This window comes from Chlamydotis macqueenii, chromosome 6 (genome assembly GCF_036417535.1).
Source record: "Chlamydotis macqueenii isolate bChlMac1 chromosome 6, bChlMac1.mat, whole genome shotgun sequence".
Classification (NCBI taxonomy): Eukaryota; Metazoa; Chordata; class Aves; order Otidiformes; family Otididae; genus Chlamydotis; species Chlamydotis macqueenii.
In genome coordinates this window covers 43,349,071-43,375,053 of record NC_141561.1, presented here as the reverse complement: position 1 = coordinate 43,375,053, position 25,983 = coordinate 43,349,071, and the positions used below count along the sequence as shown (strand labels likewise).

The 25,983-nt window shown below is 56.6% G+C and overlaps 1 protein-coding gene across 1 annotated transcript in view; it reads right to left on the bottom strand.

Moving 5' to 3' along the window:
- Positions 1 to 2,921: 2,921 nt before the first annotated feature.
- Positions 2,922 to 25,983, bottom strand: part of LOC147600339 (axonemal central pair apparatus protein HYDIN-like) — a 39,686-nt gene continuing 16,624 nt past the window's right edge. The window contains exons 14-43 of the mRNA XM_086751228.1: positions 25,825 to 25,952; positions 25,525 to 25,716; positions 24,989 to 25,138; positions 24,088 to 24,327; positions 23,641 to 23,809; positions 22,913 to 23,098; positions 21,897 to 22,073; positions 21,083 to 21,259; positions 19,740 to 19,909; positions 19,324 to 19,383; positions 18,827 to 18,979; positions 18,344 to 18,527; positions 17,745 to 17,886; positions 16,332 to 16,482; positions 15,156 to 15,569; positions 14,796 to 15,011; positions 14,101 to 14,313; positions 13,626 to 13,828; positions 13,266 to 13,448; positions 12,900 to 13,019; positions 12,368 to 12,527; positions 12,090 to 12,262; positions 11,764 to 11,962; positions 10,729 to 10,836; positions 9,986 to 10,390; positions 5,363 to 5,428; positions 4,125 to 4,788; positions 3,376 to 4,024; positions 3,195 to 3,264; positions 2,922 to 3,032 (exon numbers count right to left, since the gene is read on the bottom strand). Of these exons, the coding sequence (XP_086607354.1) occupies positions 2,922 to 3,032; positions 3,195 to 3,264; positions 3,376 to 4,024; positions 4,125 to 4,788; positions 5,363 to 5,428; positions 9,986 to 10,390; positions 10,729 to 10,836; positions 11,764 to 11,962; positions 12,090 to 12,262; positions 12,368 to 12,527; positions 12,900 to 13,019; positions 13,266 to 13,448; positions 13,626 to 13,828; positions 14,101 to 14,313; positions 14,796 to 15,011; positions 15,156 to 15,569; positions 16,332 to 16,482; positions 17,745 to 17,886; positions 18,344 to 18,527; positions 18,827 to 18,979; positions 19,324 to 19,383; positions 19,740 to 19,909; positions 21,083 to 21,259; positions 21,897 to 22,073; positions 22,913 to 23,098; positions 23,641 to 23,809; positions 24,088 to 24,327; positions 24,989 to 25,138; positions 25,525 to 25,716; positions 25,825 to 25,952 (6,233 nt within the window). The remainder of the gene's footprint in view (positions 3,033 to 3,194; positions 3,265 to 3,375; positions 4,025 to 4,124; positions 4,789 to 5,362; positions 5,429 to 9,985; positions 10,391 to 10,728; positions 10,837 to 11,763; positions 11,963 to 12,089; positions 12,263 to 12,367; positions 12,528 to 12,899; positions 13,020 to 13,265; positions 13,449 to 13,625; positions 13,829 to 14,100; positions 14,314 to 14,795; positions 15,012 to 15,155; positions 15,570 to 16,331; positions 16,483 to 17,744; positions 17,887 to 18,343; positions 18,528 to 18,826; positions 18,980 to 19,323; positions 19,384 to 19,739; positions 19,910 to 21,082; positions 21,260 to 21,896; positions 22,074 to 22,912; positions 23,099 to 23,640; positions 23,810 to 24,087; positions 24,328 to 24,988; positions 25,139 to 25,524; positions 25,717 to 25,824; positions 25,953 to 25,983) is intronic.

Here is a 25,983-nt window from a genome sequence, read left to right as displayed (position 1 = left end):
CCTGGTTGCAACGCCCCCATTGCCTCCATGGTGGCATTGACCCCTCTCAAGTCGTGGAGAAGTCGCCACTTACCAGATTTCTTTTTTATGATGAATACCGGGCTGTTCCAGGAGCTAGTTGATGGTATTAAATGCCCCTGCTGCACTTCTCTTTGTACAAGGTCCCATAGGGCAGTCAATTTTTCTTGGGGTAGGGGCCACTGAGGAATCCACAGAGGGTCATCCGATCGCCATTGCAGACGCCAACAAGGGATGTCCCCAGTGGCCCCCACGAAAACCCTGCGGAGGACCAAGATGTATGACAGTGCCAGCACCGACCATGGCGTCCTTGCCCAAAAGGGTGATCGGTATGCTCAGAACATAAGGACGCAATGGGCCGGAGGTGCGTGACACCCCGCCATCCTCCCACCGCAGGGTGAGGGGCAGAGCACTATGATGAGCCACGGATTTTCCTCCCACGCCCCCCACCGTTACTGATCCCGTGTCCAAAGGCCAATCTCGGGGCCAGTCAGTAGTTGAGATGGTAGTCACGTCAGCCCCAGTGTCTACCAAGAAGGTGATCGTAGCTTGAGCAGGTTTGTGGTGTCGTGAACCTACCAGAGAAACCTGAACCTGTACCTTGGGTCGAGTAGTCATGTCAAATGTCAGTGCAATCAAGGGTAAGAGTTTTTTCTCTTGAGTCTCTGTATGCAGGGATGTAACTGCCACCCTCTGTCCATCGGTTTTTTGTGGTGGTATTTCATACCCCTGTTCAAGAGCTGTATGTCCCGCCACCCATGCCCCGGCCTCAACTTGATTGGTGAGGGGCCCTAGTGTAGAGGAGCCACCCCCCACCTGGGCTGCCTTTGTTGCTATTCTTGCTCGGGTTCGGGCCCCGCCCACGGGCCCGTCCATGCGGCTCCTTGTGGGGTCCAGGCGTTTTGCCGGGCAGGCGACCCCTTGTTCCGTCCGGCCCCCCCATTTCCCTGATCACCTCGGAACCTCTGCGGACACTCTCGTGCTCGATGAGGGCCTCCACACACCCAGCAAACGATGTTTCCTCGTCCTTTCTTCTTTGGGCACTCCTTTACTCGGTGACCTGCTTTTCCACAATTAAAACAAGTACCCCCCCCCGCTGGAGCCAGTCAACTGCACTGCAAAAGCTTGCAAGGCCTCAGCTAGCGGTGCTGTTTCCTATGTGTGACCAAATTCGCACCCTCGCTGGATGATATCCCTCACACTAGCCGTAGCCAGGAGCGCTGCAAGAGCTTGCGTGTACGCCGCTAAGCAGTTTGTACGCAAGCAGTCTCGCACTAGCACTTCCTGTGCAGCTGCTGGGAAAGAGGACCCTGCTATTGCAGTTTGCACTCTGTCTGCGAAGTGGCTGAAAGTCTCATTTGAGCCTTGTCTTATATGGAGATAACTCGGTGTCCCTGAGAGCACAGGATTCATACGCTCAAAGGCTTGTCGCCCGAGCCCAGCTGCAGCAATCAGCACAGGAAGTGGCAACTCAACTTGATCTTGCGGAGCGAGCCAGGGTCCCGCGCCTAGCAACATATCTATGTGGGCCCCATAAATGGGATGGTCTGGCTCATCTCTCGCCTGCAATAGCAGCTTTTCCCCTTCCTCTCGCAGCATCTGCTCCCAGATGGGGACTTGAGCAGGAGTAAGGCAAGCACGAGCGCATTGTCGCCAATCAAATATTAATGGGCCGCCCATGGCGATGGTGTCCAACAGCAGTTGTGCAGAGGGTCCCATGATACGCCCTTCTGTCACAGCTTTCCGCAACTGCATTAAAAGCTTGTAATCAAGCAGATTCCAAGCACGGTTTCCCCCTGGTTGGATCAGCCCTGGATATGCCGTTCGCGCTGGCCCCTCCTCAGGCTGCAGCGTGCAATCAGCAAGCACGCACTCCCGTGCGGTGATCGTCCAGCGTTCTGCTGCTGCTCGCTTCCTCTCCTTATTCGGTGCCCCCTCTTTGCACACCAAGCGCTTCATTTCTTCTCGTAACTCCTCTACCTTTTCCTCAAGCCTTTTCTCTCTTCCCTCTTTCTCCTGTATTTCTTCCCTTGCTCGCTCTGGGAGCAGCGCCTTATCCTCTCGCCCTGCTGTCGGTACCCCATATGGCGGGGGCACTGAAGAGGGGACTCGTCCCCTTGGCTCCGGAGCCGGTGCCCTCTGGAGGCGCCTCGGGAATCCGGACCAATCCCCCTTTTCCCAAACCCCAGTACGCCCCACCACCCTCTCTTCCCCACATCTGACACTCAGACGGCGCTGAAGGGCCAGAGGGGAGCATGTGGAGCGGCACTGTAAATGGCTCCAGTAACGGCTCTCCGGCCCCCCTCCCGCCATCTTCTTCCCCGCCGCCATTTTCTTTTCCCTCCACGACTTTAGCTGGGACGCAAACCTTCTCACAATTTGTTCCCCCACCCTGTCCCTCCCCGCATTCTTGTCCGTTGCCCGCCTTCTCGCTCGGTCGTCCTGCAACCGAGTGGGTGCTGGGGAGCGGTGCCTGGCGCCCGGACCCACTAACCCCTTTGGGCACGGCTCCTGCTGGTCCTTTGTTAGAGGCTTGGGAAGGGACATTCCTGGGCGGTTCCAAGCCTCAGGCCGCAGCAAAGCACATGCCGCCTGCCACGCACCCCTGCAGTCTTTTGCTTTCTCCAGCATGGCCCGGAGGGAGCCTAATGCCGGCAGAAGACCGGAGAGAGCCTCTTTGTTCCCAACACAGGCTCTCTGGAATAGTTCCTCTGCTGTTTGTTCGAGGGCCCTCTTTACTCACACAGTGAGGAGCGGCCGCTATACCTGTCCGCACCATCCAACGGAAGAGCGGGTCCAGGTCCTTCTTATGCACAGGGCTCTCCACCTGCTGCCCCACGCCTTTCAGCATACTCACCACTTGCTCCATCAAAGCCATATCGAGCAGCTGAAACAGAGACGCCTTACTGCGCGCCTCCCTCACCAATGCAGGCCTGCCTTATCACGTCGGGGTCACCAATTGTCACCTCTCGATCGGCAGCACGGCTTAGGCGCCCGTCCGTCTGCGCAACTCCCTACGCAGGTACACAAGAGACGGACACATGGTGTCTAGCTCTGAATGCCAATTTACTGCTGCGTCACAAAGCCTTATATACCCCCCGCTACTCGTACACCCGACCGCCCCCTGACCCTGTGATCCCTAGGTCCACCCCGTGGTGCTCGCAGGCACCTCCCACCCGCCTGGCCCTGTATCCCGCAGTCAGCATCGCCGCCACCACTTGCTCCTTGTTGCAGCCGCCTTCTGCCCTGCACTCCAAGAGGTGGGGGAGCTTGTTGAGGGAGGTGGTCAAGCGGGGGACACTGGCAACATCGGGGACAGCGTCCTCAGCATTCCCCAGCCCCGCTGCCCCCACTCACTCCTTGAGGCAGCTGCCCTCCGCCACGTACTCAGAGAGGTCGAGGAGCTCAGCGAGGGCCTCGGCAGTCAAGCTGGCGACATTGGCAGTCAAGGCGGTGTCCTGGCTGTCCCCTCGCTGCGTCTCAACAGCTTGGTCCTGGGGGCAGTCGCCAACCACCATGTCCCCCGAGAAGTTGTGGTGCTCAGGAAGGAAAGCAGTGCTGGCGAGGCTGTTGGGGAAAAGCAGGACGTGAGGGACGGTGCCCTGGCTGTCCCCCAGCCCTGCCAGTGCCACTTGCTCCTGTGGGCAGCTGCACTCAGCCACATACTTGGAGAGGTCGGGGAGCTCCTTGAGGAAGGCGGTAAAGTCGGGGACATGAGGGATGGTGTCCTTGCTGTCCCCCAGGCCTGCCAGCACCACTCCTTCTTGATGGCAGCCGCCCTCCGCCCCGTACTGGGAGAGGTCGGGGAGCTCGTGGAGGAAAGCGGCCAAGCTGGGGCTGTCGGGGACACAGGGGCCAGTGTCCTCAGCGTGCGCAGCGTGGGGTCGGCTGAGCGTGTTGTTGCTGGTGGCGTGCGCTGGCTGCTCCAGAAAGGGCTGGGTGAGAGCGGCTGGCCCCTTCTCGGGCACATGAGCAGGCTTGCCCGGAACTTCCAGCGTGCTCAGTGCTGCAGGAAAAGCAAACACAGCCGAGCCAGCCGCGGGGCGATGCAAGCTTTCCTCGGCTTGGCCACCCGCCTGCAGGCTCCGTCACCCCGCAAAGCTCACCCTGGGGCTTTGCTGTGGTTCTGCCAGTGGGCAGAGCGAGGACAGGCTGGCGTGGGCTGGTGGCAGGGACGCTGTTCTTGGTGGTCTCCCCGTCCTCACTGGAGGCCTGCGATGGCTTCTGGGTGCTGCCGGGCAGGGTGCGGAGCGCAGGGGGGCCCTGCACCCAATGCTGAGCTGCAGGGCGGCAGGGTGGCGGGGGCCCGTGGCAGGCAGCGATATGCAGCGGGCAGGAGCCTGTGGGGTAGAGGGGCTCCCCCTGCACCACAGCCCACAGCCCCAGCCCCGTCGGCTGGTGGGACACCAGTGTCCCCCTCACCACCTGCTGTTCCCAGCCATGGGCACGGGGACAGGAAGCAGGCATGGAGGGGAGCTGCACCACGGGAGGGAGCTGCCAGCTTTCGGGGAGCTGCTGCAACTTCCCCGCGGCCCCCAGGGGCCCTGGCACCCCGTGCCAGACGCTGGCCTGTGGCACCTGGTAGGTGACGGGGTGGACCTGGGCAGGCTTACAGGACCCCGGCAGCTCTGGAACAGAGGGCAGCACACAGGCGGGGACCGGCGGCGGCACGCCCGGAACCGTGAAGCTCACACCGGGCACCTTGGACGGCATCGACAGCTGGAGAGGGAGCTTCTCTGTGGGGGAAGCAAAGCGGGGCGATGGGGTGAGCTGTTGGCAGGTGGGTCCGACAGGGGGTTACCTGGAGGGCAGGAGCCCCAGGAGGAGCTGGAGCCTGCTGCTGTACCTGCCATGGCAGCTGGTCAGAGTCAGGTTTCTGGGGGACAACCAGCCTGCATCCCTATGGCGAACACTGCGCCAGCACCTGCTTCAGCCAGCCTTGCCAGGGTTTGACTTTTCCTACCACAGCAACTCCCCAGCTCAAGGATTTCCTGTCCCGCTGATGATTTCCTGTCCCCAGTGCTCATTTCCCATCCCCACAATGGATTCCCAACCCAGCCATGACTTCTCAGCCCTGTCACGGTTTCCTACTCCAACAGTCTCCCATCCCCACCATTTCCCACCCCAAGTGTGATTTTTGCGGGGAGGTGAATTTTCTGTCCAAGGGGAAGGGATGGGGCCAGCACCCGTGGCCTGGCCATGCCCACCTTTGTGTGCTGCTCCCTCCTGCCCTGGCAGTGGGGATGGGGCTGGTTTTGGCACTTTTGAGGTCTTGTGACCCTGTCCCTCTCTGCCCCAGTGGGGCAACTGCTGTTCACAGCTGTGGTGGAACTGGTGCCGGTACTGTGCGGACACGATGGGAGCTGTCACAAAAATGCGACAGCTGGCCCGTGCCATCCAAGCAGAGAGGCTGGGGCGCAAAGTACGGCATCACAAGAGGAATTCTTGCAGTTGTGCATCTGAATGCGCGCCCACACTCTGCTTGTTCTGCAAAGCAACTCCAATTCTGTGGCATCGTCAGCCGATTCTTTCTTGATCCAGGCATCCCTGGAGTCGCTCTTGCTGCAGTTCCCTGTCTCTGCTGCCAGAGAAGGGCTCAGGCACCTGGGAGTTGTCCTTGTCTCTCTTCTGGTAGAGACCTGAAGCAGCTTGCCCCCAGAACAGACCTTCTTGTGCAGAGAAAGCCCTAAAAATGTAGAGCAAGTGCTTGGACCCTCTTGGACCCAGAGAATGAATTGTCTGGCTCCTCTGAGAACCTCGTGCTGCAAACATTTCTGAACCTAACAAGGATGTGTATCCTGAAGGATTGTTTGTCCTGGCCAGAGTAACAGGGTTGCTTAAAACTGGGACCCTCATGCAAACAAGTAGAGGAAGTTGTCGGTCCTTGGTTTTTACTTTTTTGGGCAGGCGAGTGTCTGCGTTCCTTCTTGTCCTCATCTCCCTGACCTTTACCGGTTTTCCATAAAATACGTCAGAATATAGATGTGGAGAGCTGACTGACCCTACTCTCTTCTTGCTGTCTGAATCCCATCCTGACCTCCTGAGGCGTTTATTTAGCAGGCTGGAACAGTCTCATGCCCTAGCTGCAGCTCCCCGGCCATGCCTTGACCTGCAGCCGTTCCTCTCACAGAAACCCTTCACAACAGGCAGGCAGACGCCTCTCAGGGTCTCTTCACATCTCATTCCCATCTCATCTCCTCTCCGCTCCTTGCAGCCGGGCCGGGCCGAGTCAGGCCCAGACGCCGCCCGACGGGAGGCCAGAGGGTGAGGGGTGCAGGGCTCGTGCCTCCGCCTCCCTGCCCCCGCTCAGCTCCTTCACATCTTCTCTTCTCTTTTTTTTTTTTTTTTTTTTCCCCTTCTTAAATACGTTATCGCAGAGGCGTTATCACGGAACATTCTGGTACCAATTGGCTAGGCCCTGGCCAGCAGCAGGTCCGCCCTAGGCCCGGCCGAGTCCTCTGGACAAGGGGGAAACTTCTAGAAGCTTCTTAGAGCAGCTGCCAGCGTAGTCCCCCCTCACTAAACAAAACCAGAACAGAACGTGGCACAGCACGGGAAGAGAGAATTTGCTCAATACCTGCTCAGACAGAGAGAGAGCTGAGTTGCTTTGTGCTCAGTGGTTTGGCTTGGCTTTCAACACCAACTATGGACACTCAAAAACGGGCAGGCAGGCTAGCATCTTAGGATCTATCCAAATTCAAATAAGGTTTATCATCACCAGCGGGCAGTGTCTAAGTTGACTGGAAGGACTGAAGAAGTCCGTTTTTAAGGTCTGTAGCAGCAAAACGCAGACATCCACATTTTCCCTTTCCTTTCTAACCTGCCATTCCCGATGTTTTAGGCGCTGTTTTTATACGGTTATATTGGGAACACAAACATTTCATAGAACTGTTTGTGAGTTTGAATACAATTCTGAGCATTGCCATTTCCCTGTCATTCAGTAAAACCACATGCAACGCTATTTCCACCAAAAGCAACCTGACAGTCCTTCTCACAGGCCCTTCCAACCCAGCCCTCATGTCAAAGACCTTTGAATGAGACTTCCAAACTCCTTGCACCAACAGCCAATGCGGACAGTCTAGAGCATCTCTAAAATCAGCTTCACTGAACACTGCCTGCAGTGTAAAGACTTCCCCAACAAAGACCTTCCAGCTGGAAGGAAATTCAGGTATCTGAGCAGTATTTCTTGCGTCATCTCCTACATCTGTGTCCTGGTTTCAGCAGGGATGGAGTTAATTTTCGTCTCAGTAGCTGGTGTGCTTTGGATTTCATCTGTGAAGACTGTTGGCAAAAACACTCTGATGATAGGAGCTGTTGTGAAGGAGACGACGGACACTGTCTGGCTTGCCAAGTCTCGTTAAAGTCTCGTTAATGTGCAGATGTGGGAAGCTGGGCAGAAGACAGACAGAATAACTGGCCCAAGCTGGCCAAAGAGAGTATTCCATGCCATGAACGTCATCCTCAGCACAGAAGTGGGGGTTGCCCATGGGAGGGGGCATCCATTCGGGCATTCCATTCTGGCATGCACTCTTGGCATCCATCTTCTTTCCACCTCTCTTGCTTGCTGGCATCGTTCCCTCTCCCTTGCTGGCTTGCTCTCCCCCTTTGCTTGCTGCTCGGTGTCCTTTCGTGATCGCTGCTCGGGACGGGCTGTGTTGGTCATTCGGACATCGGGTGGTGAGAAATCCTACACTGTCCATTTTGTATATTTTGTAGATATTAATATCCTTATATTCTGTTATCCTTGTAGTTTTTAGTATTTCAGTAAACTGTTTTTATCTCAACCCACAAGTCTTCCTTTCTTCCCAGCTTCTCTCCCCCATCCCACTGGGCAGGGGGAGGGTGAGTGAGAAGCTGTGTGGTGACTTGGGCTAAACCACCACACTCTAGGACACAGAAGGGTTTCCCCCAGCTCCCGAATCTGGAGCTCGCTTCCAAAGCAGAAAGGCAATGAAAAAAACACTTGGCATGAATAATTGCAATCAAAATTCGTTAGCAAGCAGTCTCAAGATAGATCAGAAAGCCGAGCCACAGCCCATCAGCTGGAACCCTTGTCAGTGCAGCAGAGCCAACCCTGAGGAAAAAGGCACACAGCTTCTTCTGAAGAATACCAATCCGTGACGGCAAGCGCTGAGAATGAAAACGTTTGGGTAAGGATTAATAACAGGCTAGCAGATAAAAGTCCAGTGTGTGACAGGCTTGTCCTACCAGAGTGGCTGTCACGGCCAGGAGAAACTGCAGATCCTCCAGACAAAGCCCTTGCTGTTCAAGGAGCTTACAGCCACCGCACAAGGGGACCTGGACTGTCACACACGGTGACAAGGCCAAGGGAGCTGCGTGCAGGCCTCCCACGCGCGGCTTGGACCACGTTTGCAACTGAAGTCTCTCTCTGAACCAGGAAACAGCAACGGTAAAGACCGTCCAAGAAGGTGGGAACCCAGCACCACTCCCGCTGAACAGGCTGTTCCCGTGCCCCTGTAGCTGTCGCTCACCAAGGACGGACCCTCACGGCAAGACGAGGGAGCCGTGGCTCCGGAGAATGAACTCTCAAACCTCCCCAGACTTCTCCCTCCTCTGCCTCACACGTTTGTTCCATGTTTGGTACAGAAACCCAGAAACAGAAACATGTAAAACCTGCACTCATTTGCCGGCCAAATGAAAATATGCAATAGCCAGGCAAAACAACATCCCTTCATCTACTCAGAAAAATACAGATATCCTTCAAAACAAAAGCGCACTTGGATGAGCTGCACAGCAAAAGCTGTTCAGTCCTGGGGATTTCCACACACGCAAACAGGAACACACCCGTGTGCACAAGAAAGGCGGCACACAACTGGTGAACTGCTTGTTGGGGTGGCTGTGCCCCAAAGCCTTTTCTAAAGGACTGTTAGCAAGGAACGGCTGGCACACCCCGTCAGCTGCGTGTTCTGTTGGCCTCTCCTGGCTGGTGGAAAGGGTTCCTGCGCTTGAATGTCTCCTGAAGGTCCTGCTGGGTATAAGCGTCTACAGCCACCGGCTCATTCTGTTAGCAAATTTCATTCTTAAGAGCTGAAGCCAGCTCTGCTCCCATCAGGAGTCACAAGAGAGGGCTCGATGGCAATCCAAACTCTTGCCTAACGAGTGAGCACTGAACAGCCGCGGGCTGAGCGCAGCGCTGGCAGAAACGGCTCCGTTTGATCCTTCTGTCAGTGCCTGAAGGGCACAAAGAACTGGAACTCGGGAGATCAGCACGGCATTCGTGGGGATAGTTGCACAAATGAGATGGGAAAACCATTACCAGCCTTTGGCAAGGAAATTTGATCTCAGTCTTCACTCAGTAACGTGCTAAAAACCCCTGAAGAGACCGACACGCAAAGGCTACAAGTGATGTTGAGAGGCTGTGTTTTCAACTGGGAAAAGGGGGCAAGTGCTGACAAACAAACCCATTTCATACCACCCAGAACGGTAAGGCAAGGCACCCAGGATTGGCCCCGCTTCACCATGAAGGACTAACATGCTGAAAAGCAACCATAAATCAACGAGATCTCAAAAGACAGTTTTTCGGGATGGTCACAGGAAGCAATAGGGCTCTGGGGCTTCCGCTACCGGTCAACCCTTGCTGCCAGGGAGTCAAGGACTTGGTGTTATTCTGCATCCCAGCGCACCCAGCTCAGCTGCCAGAAATCAAGGTGTGTTTTTCTTTGCTCTGATTTTCTACATGGGCAATATTAATCTCTGGCCGCTAACTCCCAAATTGTTTCTCTATTAGAATGCAACTCTGCAACATACTTTTACAACCACTAATTTGATGGATCCAGCTTAAATTAAGATGAATAGACACCAATGAGAACTCTTTTAATAGACTATGGGTGAGGGGCAGCTTTGTCCAGGGACCTCCCAAGGGGGCACAGGTCACTGGGGAGGGGGGAGGCCCCTGAGGTGGTAGACCCAGGAGATGCCTGCCCCTCCCCGGGCAGGAGAGCAGCACCTTGCTGGTGAAAGGGGCCTCGTCAGCGTACAGGCCGCCCTCCAAGGAGATGGTGATGGAGGCGGTCTTCCTGGCACGCCAGCTCTCAGGGCCCCTGATGGTGAAGGCCAGGTGCTCCACTGGGTCTGGAAAGGCCAGGGGCTGCGGGAAGAGGTTTTTGAAGGGGACGGAGGTAGTGGTGCCGCCGGCTGTGATGGTGAGGGGTCCCTGTGCCTTGAGCAGGAGGATGAGGCCGAAGAGGGATACGCTGGACTCCCCACCAAGCCGGATAGAGAGCTGCAGCCCGGCCCTGGCTCTGCACACTTGGTGGGGCTTGGAGGTCACCTCCATGCTCTTCTCTGACCTCCTCTGGCTGGCACGGGCCATGCTGATGGTTTTCGCTGACTGGAAGTTGGCCCAGTTGTTCTGCAGAGGAGAGAGAAGAGACAGTGGAGGGGCTGATCACCAAAGCAGAGCCAGCAGCTCGGGAAGGAACCGCTGGTCCCCTGCCATCATGCTGGCTGGGGTCCCTTTCCCTTGCCCATCACCCACCTGTACCCTCCCACCCCTCACACCACAGCCCTGGGGAGTGCTCGTGATGAATGGCCATAGGGGCTGCTGCCCAAACGTGCCCAGCAGGGACAACCCCGCACCCAAACGCTGGGGGACCTCAGCGCCCAGCTCTGGCAGCAGTGGAGAAGTGCTTTGGTTGCCCATCTGCAAAGGCACTGCCATGCACCCGCATTACTTTGTTTCGGGGGCACCCCCTGACCTTGAGAAACGCTGGTGCTCAGAGCAGGCTCGCAGGCCTCTGCGGAGATCTTGATGTTTTCGGTCTGAACGACCCCCAAGATGTCTTCTGCATCTGAAACCTGAGGTGACAAGAAACAAGCACTGCTTAGCCCCTTCTCCTCCATTCTTTTGCTAGACAATATCTGAGTCCTTGTCTCTACAGGCTGCTTCCCCCATGGCCTCCCCTGCGTGACAAGCGCTGTGAGCACACAAGCTTTCCTAACCTGTTCATCTCCCGGGCTGACCCAGCGGGGTTCTGCCGCAGTAAGAAACCCTGTCAGCCCAACTCTTCTCTCCGCCAGCAGCCGCGTGGCTGCTAAAGCACCCTGGGAAGCAAAGGGATCTTAAAGCCACCACAAGCGTGAGGTGTCCCAGAGCAGGGGGCATCGACAACCAACCCTCTCCTCTTCAATCACCCAGCGTCCTCACTGAAATGCATCCCCGAAACCACGGGGAACAGCCTCCCAGGGCGAGAGTTTGTCGCTCTCTGTCAAGAGCCCCAGACAGAGGCCAGGACGGGTGCAGCGAGCATGCCAAAGTCTGGACAACCCAAGGACAGCGTTCAACCTGGCACAGCAGCAAGGTGGTTGTAGCGCGGGCTCAGGGCGCAGCCTCATAACCCAGCCGTAAGCCCTGCAGAGGCAGCGGCTGGTTTTCTGAGGTGACGTGGATGCCCGGGGATGCAGCGCGTGTGCTGGCAAACCCAGCTGGAGGCAGCAGAAGCTGGGGTCGTAGCACCCCTGTCCCTGTCAGGCCCATCTCTTCCTGACTCCCCAATATACTTGCCCCATGGAGCTCAGCTACCAGGGCACCCGAGCAGTCACTTCGTCCCCAAGAGCCCCTTGCTGCTAAGGGCACGGCCCCCCAGCAGTGCAGGAAGGAAAGAATCTCTGGAAGCTCATCCTTTTGCCCTCTTTGCAGGGTACCCTTCAAGCAGCCTCCATCCCTAAGAGCACAGGGCTGATCACTCTGCCCTGCTCTGCCAGGGAGGGCACAGTCCCCCTCACCTCCAGCTGGATGGTCTTCAGAATGCTGAGAGCCTTTGTGGCCTTGAAACGCAGCTGCACAGCAAACTCCGTGTGGGGACCCACGATGCCGCTGTCTTCTGACACCGAGAAGTCCTCGCCCAGGTCTTCCAGCCCAATGAGCCGCCAGGCCACGGGCAGCGGTGTGCGGTTTTGCAGGGCCAGGGTCTCATTGTCCTTCCTGCAGACAAAAAGAGACACTCAGCACCAGCTGCTTGATGGGCATGTTAGTCTTGCAGTTGAATGGAACTTGGAGCAGCCCTGGCTGACAGCTCTCGTCCCCGGCGAGGGGCTGTGGGGTGACTGACCTGGGCAGAAGCAGCGTGTTGAACGACAGCTCCTTGGGGCTGACCCCCAGCTCCACCTGCACCCCCTGGCAGCACAGGCGGAAGACCACCGGCTCTGGGTTCCCCTGAACGCAGCAGATGAGCTTGTCTTCCACCAGGCCGGCTGAAGTGGGGTACGCCCAAACGCTCAGCTCCTAGCCCCGTCCCCGCAAGAACAAACACACAAGAGCATTCAGTCAGCAAGAGAAACAGCTCCTGGGCACTGCCACCGCTGCCTGTCCTACCTGCCTGTCTCCTACCTGCTTCTCGTTCGGTTGCAGCCTCATGCTGGGAGGCTCTAAAAGGAACGTGCTCTCCTGGAGATCGCGCTCAAAGGAGAAATGCACCTCTGCTTCCAAGGGGCTGACGTTCAGGATGGTTATCTTCTCGCAGTTGCTGGGATAGCGCAGCTCCTTGTACCTGTCCACAAAAGGGGAAAAGGCTGCAGAGGAGATGCCAGGACCACAGCCTTGATCACATCTTGAGGAAAGCACCGTGTCCGGGCAGCGGCAGGCTGCACTGGAAGACCATGTTCCCACGAGCAGGCTAAGAAAAAGGATCACTTTGGGGCACATTGCACAGAATATGGGTTCATCCTTGCGTTGCTTTGATGTCTGCCCCTATACTTGGTGCCTCCATGCCAGAGGTGTGACGATGCAGTCACGCACTCAAAGAGCGTTTTACAAAATCTAAGTGGAAAGGCACCTGGAAAAATAACAGTATGCCAGGCACATGGCTTCTTCCGCCTTCTGTGTGAGCATCAGCTGCTAACTCAGGGCTGGGAGCACGTACCCGTCTCTTGGCTTCCCACACAGCAGCGGTCCAAAGTGGAAAACACCCGTGTCCATGACATACTTCTTGGAGATGATGTCCTCATCCTCCTTGCTCTCCCTCTGGTGGGGAAACACCAGCCTGGGGAGAGAAACAGGGAATGAGGAGCTGTGAGATGCTCCTAGGTAGGAAACCTGGTCAGAAAGCCATAACCCTTCTGGGTGGCTGAGGTACCAGGACTGGTTCCCAGCTCCAAGCACAGGAAGATGCTGGGCTGCTCAGGCAGCACGCTGTGCCCAAGCCAGAAGGTCACAGGGGTACAAGGGGCAGCCCTGGCTCTGAGTTCAGGGGGAGCCATGCGTGAGGGCTCCCACGCGCCAGCCTTACCGCGGGTCCTGGCTGATGGCGGGATACAGGCAGGTGCCCCTGCAGGGCAGCTGGTACAGACGCTTTGTCCCCAGGATCTCAAAATGCAGCGTCTGCTCAAACTGGCCCAGTTCCGTGGAGCTGAAGTGGACCTTCAGTTGCACCTCACCGTGGGCAGGCACTATCCACCGACAGCTGCTCAGCCTGGCAATTAAAAAGGAGATTTCAAACACTGGGAAGAAGCAAATGAGGAACGGAGGGTTGTGGACTTGCCATGCCATGGAGGCACCGGCCGAGGGTGCCTGCAGAGCTGGAGATGAGGGACCTTGTCTGGCGAGATGGCTGCGAAGCAGAGGGGTCACCTCCTGCCTCACAGCTCGCCTGACAGGTCTCCCTGGGGATGGAACCGTGTCCACATCACTTTGGTCCAACCTGGCAGGACATGTGGGTGCTCCTGTGTCCGGCCTCTGGAGATCTCTGCTGCCCCGGCTGGAGCTGCGCTTCTTCCTCAGAGTCTTCGGGCTACCCACAGCTTTCTCCTTCCTCGACCGCCCCCTTGTTGGAGTGACCTGTTTCTTGGAGGTCTTAACAGCAAGGGGAGAGAGAGAAGAGAGAGAGAGGTCAGACCTGCCTGGAGACATCCCACCCTGGAAAGAAAGCTGTGGCTCTTTTCTCTCATGATAAAGAACCATCCTATTTCTCAGCAGAGAGACAGCACAGCTGTCTCTTTTGGACAGACAGAAGGGATGCCTGCAGACACGTGGCCCCGTCATGATTTGACCGCCCTTCCACAGTGATTCTTTTCCATCTCGCCTGCCCCCCGTGCCCCCATGCAGCCTGGCCCCTGCCCTGAAACCTTCACTGCGGGCACAGCGGGGGCATCCACGACACTTACAGTCGCCGCCTGTTCTCCTTCCGCAACAGCACCTTCTGGCACAACAAGCTGGAAGTGCTGGAGGGCTTCTCCTGCTGCAGGGGCCGTTCGCTTCTCTGGGTAGCGGATCACGGAGTACAAAGCAGGAGGGGGAATGGGAGGCCCAGAGGGACCCAGTCCCAGCTCATCCAAGATCTAAAGCAGAAGAGAAAACTCTCTTTATACTCCCGTCACCTTCAACCTCCCACTTCCTTAAAGGCACTGAGCTTTTGGCAATGGGGTTTTTAAAATTATTATTTATAGGGAGTACAGTGCTTTTTTACGCCCAGTGGGGTGGGCAGGCTCCAGAGCAGTGCCAGGACCTACAGCTGAGACCTAGAGAGAAATCTCTCCTCTGAGTGACTCAGCTGAAGGCAACACTGACCGTGAGCTGCCCTGCCCTGGAACCATCTGGAATGATTTCCACACTGGGAAACTGAACGGACAGGATGCTTGAAGAGAGAGCACTCCCGCTTTGCACCCGTCTGAGGGATGGTGAGAACCTCTCCAGCCACGGGGCTGCTCCGGAGCCGTTGTGGAACAGTGGCCTGGACAAGGCTCTGTGCCCTTGTCCGTGGGACGCAATGCACCAGGGCAGAGCATGGCAGGCTCAGCACCTGAGCTTCACAGGGCTTTACCTGCTCTGCCACTGGCAGCTTGCTGCTCTCCAGGATCTTCCTGGTCACATCTTCTGAGCCCAGTGCTTCGATGGTCAAGCAGGGCACCCTGCCACGCTGGCCTCTGCATGACCCTTCTGCACCTTCCCCTTCCAGCTCAGATAACGCGGAGTCCTCAAGAGCCTCCAGATTTTTTAGCCGCTCCTTCTTCGTGCGCTTCTTCTCCACGCGCTCTTTCTTGGAGCAATCCTTCTCCAGGCGCTCTTTCTTCACACCCTCTTTCTCCAGGCGCTCTTTCTTGGTGCTCTCCTTCTCCATGCGCTCTTTCTTCACAGACTCCTCCAGGCGCTCTTTCTTCCTGCACTCCTTTTCCAGTGTCACCTGATGCTCTTTCCCTCTGTTTTGCTGGCTCCCGTGGCTCAAGGCAGGCTGGCGCCGGGCTTCTGCTTTGTGCCACACCTCCGCTTGGTTCAGAGGGGACAGCAGGATACCCTGAACCCTGTCCCAGAATGACAAGATATGCGCCACATACTTCTGCGATGCCTCATAGATCTTAAACCTCAGGGCCAAGTTCTCGCTGTCACTCAGAGCCCCCTGTTCTGCATCTGAGTGTTGCACACGCACGGCTGGGCAGTCATCCATCAGGGAAACCTTGCTCTGCTTTCTCTTCTCTTCCTTGTCACTCCCAACAGCGCCTGAGTGCTTCTTTACAGATCCTCTCTTGTCTACCCCTTTGGTGGCATCCAACTGGTTGCTGGTGGAAATGCTGGTGTTGCTGGCGGATGCGTTCGTGTTCTGGGCAGGAGGAGCAGGAAAAAGCAGTGAGCATTTCAAAGCACCAACTCAGATGCTGCAGGGCAGTGATGATCTTTGCAACAGCACCCCAAGCCTCGCCTGAGACCTGTGCTGGGTGCTCCACAAATCCCAATCCAGAACACAGCTGGTACCCAGGGTAGCTCAACTGAAACCAAACTCCCCAGTGCCAGACTGATGGGGAGTCCTGCCCACCAGATGAAAAGTAGAAAAGCTTCTCCGAACCAAACCAGGAAATTAAAACACCTCCGTACTCCTGTGCAGTCCTCTGGGCTCCATTCTGGTGTGCTGAGCGTCCCTGTGCCTGGCTGACACTTGAGGAAGTCTGGTTGAATACCTAAGGCCTGGCGGGATCTCCTGCCAGGCATGTAGCAAAAGACACCCCATCCCAGACGGATCATGGCCCAGAGGTGTAAGTCATGTGCAGAGTGGGGAGAAATGCTGGACTAAAACTATCTAGGGCTTCACAGTGAATGTCTGGAGTTATGTGAAGCCAAGACTCAAAGGCAGCATGATCCCACAAATGCAGCTCCCCAGCAAACCCATGGGAAAACATCCCTGGCCAAGCAGCAGCATGAGCAAACACCGGCTCTTGTTTCCCAGCACAACCCCACGTGTTACTCACTCAGGCCCATTCCTGGGCCCAGCGCCGCGTGTGGCTGCTGGCTTCTCGGGGAATGGTACAGCTCCGTGGGAAGAAGCTCCCCAGGGCTTTTACTCATCTCTACAAACACAGCCACCCACCTGTCTGACTCCAGGCTGCATTTTCTTCCCTGAAGCGTTAACTTGGTCTTTTCCAAGCTCGCTCCTACTCCTCTTGGAATTCTCCAGCTCTTGTTCCTCCTTCAGGGGTTCCAGCTCCTGACGGTGCTTTTCGTCAGGCTGCTCCATCGCCCTTCAGGAAGCCAAACAGAAAACAGCCCTGTGAGTCACCACCAGAAATGTGGGCTCGCTGCAATCCCAGCTGGCCCTGCACGCCATTCATTGACCCTGAGGCCAGACAGAACTCTTAGGCCATCGCCATGGACTTCCCTCAACCTGGGGAGCCTGGGAACATCCAAAGGGCGGCAAGGTGAGAGGGGTCCTCCAGGGCCAGCCAAATCTAGGCTTTGCTGTCCTAAAGTCTAAATTGTGCTGCTTCTCCAATCAGGTCCACCTGGACCCCTCCAGCACACTGCCAAGGACGGATCCACCATCTCTGCGCACTGATGCCAGAAGCCCTCTCTTGCTCTCCCAGTTTCAACCAGCTCACAAATCACTAACGCCTCCTTATCCCTGCGCCAACACCTACGAGGCTTATCCAGCCCTTCTCCCTGGGCATAGCCTGCTCCTTACTGAGGACACTCACATCAGTCAGAAAGCAAAGGTAACTCCCCTCCTGCAAAACAGGCTCTCATCAACCAGACTTCCTGCTGGAACCCAGCCGTCACCACGGGAAACTTGTGCTGTCTCTCCTGGAAATCAAGATTGGAAGCAGCCCTAGCCATCTCCTCCCAGAGCAACAAACTGGGGCCTGTGCTGACAGAAAAGCTGAAATGCATGCTCACTTGAAGCAGATCCCCCTCCCAGTTTGACACTTCCCCTGTGCATCCTCCTGGACAGGGCTGCTTTGCTGGATCACAGCTTCTCCCAGGCGCCCCTGCTGCTGCAGGCGAAGGGGAGCCGAAGAGACACCAGCTTCTATGGCTGGCGGCGCTCAGTCAGGAAAACCCTGGGAGATCAGCGTTGCACGGGCTTCACCTACAGCAGGACTGCTCTCTACACCAAGGCAGCACAGCTGCACCTCACACCAGCCCACACCACAGCCCCTCTGGTTTAGTGAGGAAGGGGGATGAAGAAGATGGCCATCAACAGCATTAACTCAGAGACACTTGTGGGTGCAGCGGCAAGGCAAGCACAGAGCCCAGCTGCCTGCAGCCAGCGTCTATGCCAGAGGGCTCACTGCTGAATCGGAGAGAAGATGTTCTCTTCTCTCCCAGCGCAAAGTCCCTCCCCTGTCGGGAGCCAGGGAGGTGGAACTGGCCATCCTTGTGCGGCTTGGAATAGACACTTTTGGCGTTTGCTCTGAAAGCCCTCTTAGCTCAACCAAGGTCTCTGGAGCAGGGAAGGCCCTGAGGGACACTATCCTGGGGAGTTGTCCATGGAAGGCTTACAGACCTCCTCCTCCTCTCACGCCGGGCTTGTAGGAGCCTCTGATTAAATTGAGTTTTCTCTTCCTCCATGAGGGCATCGTACTCGTCCTCATCCATCTCCCAGAGATGTGCTTCCTCCCTCCTGGCAGCTTCTTCCCGCTCCCGTTCTTCAGCACAGACCAGAGGTGAAACCATTAGCCACTGCAAGTTCTGGAGGAGCTGCAAGGATTCACAGCTCTGTCCCGACCCAGCCTATCATCCTGCCAGGCCATCCTGGGGAGCTCATATCCCTGCTCCAGCGTTCAGAGAATCCCCCAAACTGTCGCCTGTACCTTGCCTGGCTCACGTGCACCAGCACTGTGGACAGCTGGAGGGTGGGTAGTTACTGAGCCACAACAGCTTGCACTTGTGCCCAAGCTTTAATGGCAGAGACCAAGGGGAATCTTACAGCCTCAGCTCTGCTGTGTTTAAGCAACTGTGAGCTGAGTGCTGGCTACACTGAGGCAAAAGGCGGAAGGATTCATAAAACTGTTTCTTACAAGCTCTGCTGGTGACACAGATACACACGGGTAAGGTTGAGGGCTTGAGAGAAGATTGGAAAGGCGCGGAGATGAAGATTCTTACCTTCCTGCTCTTTCGCGGCTGTCTCCCTGGCTTTCAAAGAAGCATAATCCCGGAAGAGGTTCACAAAATAGATGTGAGGCCGATTTCCCACAGCTTTGAGCAGGCAGAGGAGCGCAGATGCCGTGCTGCATGCAAAGCAGGTCTCCAGGCCATCAAACACCACTCCCTGGAAGCAGTCGCTCAGCTGTGAGTCAAGTGGCAAAGGAAGAGAAAGTCAGCGATGGCACGCGCTGGGCTCTCAGCTACTCAGTCAGCCCAAACGGCAAAGGGCAGCGCGTCGTCGTTCCAAGAGCATCGGCTCAGACAAGCTCTGATCTTTCCCTGCGCTCTGCCGGCTTCTAGCATCTGCAGCTTGACCCAGGCGTGCCTGCACGCAGCCCAGGACTTCTCCAACAGCAGATACAGATCCCCTCCTCTGCAAACTGTACCTCACCGCCTGTCTCTCTGTAGCAGGAACGTATCATTTGCCCCCACCCCACGTACCTGCAGCCTTTCCGAGAGGATGGCCACCAGCAAGTCCTCAGGCAGCACGCAGCTCATCACGCCCAGCTCTCCCGCTGCGCTGTCACTGATGCTCAGCCATCGCTGCGCAGGAACGCAGGGAAGGGCTGAGCTGAGCTCAGAACTCAATGAGCCCTGCAACATTGAACACCACGAGAGAAATAAACCACCTTGGAACCCCCTGAACATTTCCAGCTGCTGGGCTTGCAGCTCAGGTCTCTCGCTCGCAAGACAATAGACCCAAAGGGCAGGCCAGCAGCTCCAGGGGACAACCCTGGGGGTCACATCCCTTGGCCACAAGAGACCCAAGCTTGCAAGCCCCTGGCACAGCGTCCCACAGCTTTGCTCACCACCTGCAGCCACTTTGCCAACAAACCATACACTCAGTCGAGTTTTTCTGGCAGAACACAGGTTTTTGTTCCCACCCCACGCCATCCCCAACCTGCCCAGCTGCCTCTCTGCACTATCGTTCCCCACACCAGGCTCTGGGTGACACAGAGCCCCCCCACGGTAAGCAGCCCCTGCACTTTTAACAAGGCCTGTAGCGACAGGAAAACACGTAACGGTTTTACACTCAAAGAGGGGACATTCAAACTAGACAGAAGGAAGACATTTTTCATGATGAGAGCGCTGGAACATCGGAACAGGTTGTCCAGAGAGGTGGTGGATGCCCCATCCCTGGAATCATTCAAGGCCAGGTTGGACGGGGCTCTGAGCAACCTGATGTGGTTGGAGATGTCCCTGCTCCCTGCAGGGGGTTGGGCTGGGTGGCCTTTAAAGGTCCCCTCCCGCCCAAACCCCTCTAAGATTCTATGATTCTCAAAGGCAACAGAAAGGTGCCATGCACTAAGCTGTGCCGATCACGCTTCACCCGGGAGCCTGTCAGGTCCATTACATGCTGTTTCTGGGACAGGCGCTCCTTTTTCTTTGTCTTGGCCGCTGCAGAGCTTTGGGAACCGACAGACTGCAGGCTGACTTTGTTGGCAGAGGGCGACTGGCTCCTGTCTGGGCTGCGCTTGCCATGGGCCCGGAACTGCTGGCGGCGGGAGGCATCTGCGTTTTGACCTGTGGAGGGGACAAACGGCTCAGTGGGGCTGGCGACGGGCGCTGTGGGGAGCAAGCAGGCACCTCGCACCTCCATGAGCACAGCCTTGTGCCCTGGTAGGGACACAGCACTTGTCCCCCAGCCTGCCTGGCACTGGCAGCACTGCTCCCAGAAGCAGCTCCCTCCCTGCTTCTCTTATTAGCACGAGAAAGCACACCACCTGAAACTAGATTGGAAAGCTAGAGAGCTTTTAATTCACAGCCCTGTGTCCGTCCCAACAAACGTGCACACAAGTAACACCTTTTCCACAGTCACTCGCCCTATGGATCAAGCCAAGGATTTGTCCTCCAGGACTATTGTTTCTGTACCTTACCCCCATCCTACATTCTCAGATAGAGACCGTAACACGCAGCCCTGCCCCAGCTGCATCACCCATCTCTGCTGGAGCTAAATCCTCCACATGGGATAACCCCACCGGGGACCCAGGCCCTTCTTCCTTTCACCAGCTCCCAACCCAGCCAAGTTCAAAGCTGAGCAACGCAAAACTGCCCCCACCACAGACAGGGTCTGGCCTCACCCTGCAGAGCTTGGGGCACCAGCTGCCCAATAAAGTTTCCTTAAAGTCTCCGGTCTCACAACGGAGAACAGCACAACTGGCATCAGCTGCCTAACCTGACAGCCTGTATAGGAACATCTCTGGAGAAAAGAGCTCATCTGCAGCATCTCTCTCATCTGAAACTGCCCCAGAAGGTGATCCTTCCCTTCCTCTCATGCTTGTGAAGCCACACTCAAAGTCAGTTGTCTAATGCTTCATGAGCCACTTTAGAGACCTTTTTCCTTCTTAAAGTGGGCAGCAGTTCTGCCTGACGGCCCTGAGGAGCAAGCTGGATTCAGCTTTGAGGAAACAGGAGAACTCTCAGTAAGACACAAACAAGTGTGCTTCACTGCTCCTAGAAAAAGGAACCCGTGCCAAGAAGCTCAGGAGCAGGAAAAGTGCCCCTGCCGGATCCCGGAAAATAGAGAATTTTTTTAATACCCAGAGATGTTTGAAGAAACGGCTTTGCATTTCTACACGCTGCAGCCATGTTCCCCAAGAGACCCAAGGGCTGTCAAGCTGCTTCTCTGGAGCAAGGGAGGTGGATGGTCATGGTGGGTTTCTGAAGCGCTGCTGGGGGTCCAGCGTTTCTCCTTACCCGCACGCTCTGTCTCCTTGCGGCTCTTCTGCTCGATGGCAGCCCTGATGCACAGCTCCCGGGCACACAGCCCTGCTGAGCTGCTCCTCTTCGAGATGGCTTCCTCCACCACGGCATCGATGGACAAGCAGGCAGCGCCATAGTATTTGGACAGCGCGACCGCTGCCGTGGTCTTGCCTTGAGAGAGAGGAAGACTGCTTGGTGACACTTGCACATGAGGCATTGTCAGGGACAGGCTCTGGAAATGCCCCAAAAAGTATTTCACATTTTCAAGGGCAGGGGGAAAGCACGTGCCCCTTAAGGAGAGACCATGAGGGAGGCAGCCTGAGCATGGTTAGAAATGTGGATCATCTCCACCTCATCTTCAGCTGAGGACTTTGTCCCTTGTGGTGACCTCGACCCTGGGCCAGAACACTGCTTCCAGCCCTGTCCCACCACCACTCAGACTATTATTCGCTAGCCTGTGTTGCTCGCTGCTGTCTCAGGCAACCTCTGGGCACACTTTGAGGGTCAGTGTGGGCTAGGGACTGCTCCCACGAGGCAACATGGACCCGAGGCAATGTGGTCCCACAAAGCAACAGGAACATGGCCACACTGCTTGCGGGAATGAGAGCCCAGCTCCTAGCAGGGACACAAGATGAGCCACACCACCTGCACCAGCTAGGCGAAGGCCTGAGGCTGCTTCATGTACCAGCAGAGCTGTGGCTCACCTTGCTTCACTTCACTTGGTCAACCAAGCACCGTGGTCCACCAGGAGATATATGTCTCTCCTGCTGCCCCCCATCCTGGCAGCCACGGCCTGCCGCTCACGTACCTGTCAGGGGTGCCCCATGGACAATGACGACGATCCCTCTCTGGTTTCGGGCTGCGCGCCCTTCTGCAGAGAGATCGATGCCAAGGTGGCGGGCAATGGCCTTAGTGACAGGGCTGTTGTCCAGTTCTCCCGCTGCCTCCTTGCTGCTGGCGGTGCTTTGCTGATGCTCTCCTGTGCAGAAGCAGGTAGAAAAGTCGGTCTCCTGCCTACCTGTCATCCTGATCATCCTCCCATCCCCTCAGGTCCTGGGAGAGGAGACTGCTGAAACCAACGTCACACCCAAGATCTCACCATGCCCTTCCTTTAGACTTGTGCAGATCAGGGTCTGCCCTAGATGCTGGTGAAGGTGCCTCTTCAGGGTACAGGAAATGGGGTGGCAGAATGGGGTGGCAGAAAGAGAACAAAGCAAGCAGCCAGCAATGCCTGAAAGGCCTGGGCCAAATCTTTCATGAACTGTCGTCATGGGAGATTGGTCTCAGGTCCTGCTGAGTAAGGGGACACAGGCAGAACCAGGCATCTTACTCAGTCCCAAGGCAGATCGCAAGCTGAGGATCAAGCCATTATCCAAAAGCCGGATGCTTGAGGAATATTACTAGCAGGACATCTGGCCGGGCTCTGAATTCACCAGAACAGCATTTACAAAGAGTTCCCACCTTTGACCTCAGGAGGTCACCAAAAGACAACTCAGCTTGCAATGCCACGTAGGACAGCGAGTGCCCTGCCCTGCCCTGCCTAGCAAAGGGAACAGCATCATCCTGATCCCAGCAGCTCCTGGGGGCAAACATGCTCATGTGGCAAAGCTGGGGAAAACCTCCCTGGCCTCTCCCTTGTCCCTGCCCCAGACTCCTCCCGGGATCCTGCAGACTTCCCAGAGAAGAGCGCATTCCGGGCCTACAGGAGTGAAGGTGACCCCAGGCTGCAGGGAAGTGATGGAGCTGACACTCAAGTCCTCCACTGAGACCCCTTTGCCACAATGGACATAAACCAGGTGACGAGCTTAGGGTTGTTATCTGTCCCGCATCTTTTCTCAACGCCTTCCTCCTCCTCTTCTCCACATTCAGCTTTAGAGTCCACCTTGTTGGACTGGCTTTCATCAAAAATGGAGGAGGGAACGACCGAGCTGTGGGATGAGATGGTGTGAATGATCCCAGCAGAGTGCTTCCCTCCTTGACCTGACAGAGACCGGACACTTTCAAAGTTTGCTCAGCAGGAAGGACACAGGGAGGGAAGAAGAGAGTGAACATGCTCAGGCATCTGCTCTTTGCCATTTGACACTTTGCACAGCCACATGCAAAAGACACAAAATTGCCCAAGGAGGGAGACTCCCAAGGCACAGGGAAGTCTGTCCAGGCTCTGGCTGCCCTCAGGGGAATTTTGAGCTTGTGCTTTTGTTGCTGGGAAGAAACAAATCGGACATAGCCAGTGGTATTAGACCTGGTCCGACTGTCTGAAGAACTCATCCCATCCTACTCTTTGTGGATGAGGGACACAAGGGGACATCCTGACTACTGCCCCAGTCCACGGCAGGCAGATACGAGCTTGCTTTGGCTGCACTCAGGGCTGGCAGAGGATGCGTGTTACAAGCCACAGATTTCCACCTGGAAATTCCTCCACCAAGCTAGGGAATGGGAAGCTGCTAAAAGCATGGGCTTTCCATGGACAACGAGGTCATGGGGAGCTCAGGGTGTGTGGGCTGAGCTCCCTGCTGTGGCCACACTCAGGAGAGCCAATGCCAATCCCTCACCGTTGTCCTGGCCTGCTGCTTCCCCAGTCCTGGACTGTGCCTGCTCCTCTTCCAGCCTCTTCTGGTCCTCATAGTACTCCAGCACCTCTGGGGGCAGCTTCTCACCCGGGGCACGTGGTGGCAGCAACAAGGTGTTGTGGCGATCGTAATCCTTCAGCGTCCGCAGGATCTGTGTGCATAGGGAAAAAAAAACGTAGGTGGGACGTGATTCTTGACCTTCATCACACGAATAGACTCCCCAGCCAACCCATCTTCTCCCTCATTCCTTCCTCCCAACGGCACGGACTATCCAAGCCCCTACACACCTGCCAGCAGAGGTGGCCAACCCTGAAATGCCACCAGGCTTTGCCCTGGGGACTGCCTCCACCCCCCTGGCACGAGCCTGGGAAGGCTGGAGCGCTAGGAAGCGACGGGAGTGTGCGCATGGGACCAGACCTTCCCTCTCACCTGCTCCTCAGCAAGGTACTGCTGGTCGAACTCCAGGGAGTAAAACTCGATGGGGAAATCGCACGGGTTCTTCACCACCACTGTCCCCTCTGCCCCGCGGCTGCACGGCAGCGATGGTCCCAGCTCCAGCACCGAGGGGCTGAACTCCAGCTGTGGCTGCAGCCCATGCCCCGACATCTGCAGCTCGAGCTGCTGGCTGCTCTGGCAAATGTTAATCTTCACCTTGCTTCTGTAGGATTTCTGCAAAGAGAGAAGCACAGAAAGCTCCTCCATGAAGCCCCAGGTGACAGGGCCTCCCGTTCAAGCCTTCCCCAAGGTCAGACTGCCTGGGAACATGCAGACAGGCTGGGCCAGGGCCATGGGGACTGCTGGCAGCACAGCACTGCAGGTGACTGTCCTGCCGTGCCCAGGAGGGTGTCTGGCGGCTGTTTTGTCTGCTGGTACCAGCAGCGGGATTAGCCTCGATGGGCCCTTCCAGCGTTATCCCCTGTGAGCACGCCACGTGCTCTGCACCAGGGCAATGCAGCCTGCAAATACGTCCTGGCAAGGGGGAAGATGATGGGAAAGAGGCAGAGTTCCCCATCATGCACCCACAGGTAGCCACACTGCAGTGCCCTGATGCTCGCTGTGCAAGCTCCCCATGGGGATTTCAAAGCCCCTCTCAGAAGGCTGTGCTGCAAGGGAAACCGAGGCACAGTGGGGATGGGGCTTGCAGAAAGCTCCATGCGGAGGTAGACCTCATCTCCTCCTCCCCACGCTGGGCTCTCGTTACCACACTGCCCTGACAGACCTCCTGGGGGTGAGTGAGCAGGATGAGTCCTGGTGTGCAGGGGAACCGCATATTTGTTTATCAGATGGACCTAAATTGGTCTATCAGGTGTTTCTGCCTCGCCAATCTCACCTCTTCCACAGGTGAAAACCTGACTTGCACGTGGCATCGCTGTCCTGGAGCGAGGACTCCAGCTGGGGGCAGCACCTCGAAGACACAGGGCTTGGCCTTCAACTCCTGGAGCAGCTTCCGATGCATGCGCACCGACAAACGTTTGTCCACCTGAGCACAGAAACCAATCGTGTGAGGTCTCCTTGGTCTGTGAGGACAGACTCTCGGTTCCTGCAGTGCTCTGAGATACTGTCATGGTGCTGCGAGCACCCACGTCCAAACCAGCCACAGCCACCACTGGCCTAGAACTGGAGGGAAAATGTGCAGGCAGGGTGCGCAGATGCACTGTCAGAAGAGGAGCAATGGGTGAAGCTGGCAAAGAAGTGAAGCATCAGCTAGTGAACAGGTGCAGGCAAACCAGATTTGCTCTGTACCTCTAAAGCTTCCTCAGGTGGGCTGTAGCCCAAGGGCTCAGGCAGCCACAGGCGCAGAAAGGGCAAGAGGGGCAAAGAAAGCCCAACCACGACGTTACGCGTTCCACGGAGTCTGTGCTTTACCTTCTTAACAGGCTCACTCCTGGTGGTGAACCATTTGCAGGGGACCTGGAGTGGATTGTGGAGCTGGATGGTTTCTTCCTGGCACTGTCCACACTGGACAGTGGAGAACTCCACTGTATCCTTGGAGAGGCAGAGGGACGGCACAGCAATGTTGGCACGGAGACGGACGTGAAATGTGGGGCCCCCTGTTACCTAGTGAAGGACAGAGCATCCCGCTGAAAGCCCAGGTGACATCGGCTGCTGTCCCAAGCTGCCACCTGCCCTGAAAGGTGGTGAGGGAGGTGAGGAAGCATGCGGTACCTTGATGGGCAGGAGCACGTCCACCTCTCCCAGCGGCAGCTTGGCACTTTGTGGGTCGAAGCGCACCTCAAAAGTCTCTGTCTCCCAGCAGGGCAGACGTTTCACACGGGCAGGCTCCACACTGAAACCTTGAACAGATGAAAATAAAGCAGCTGAGAG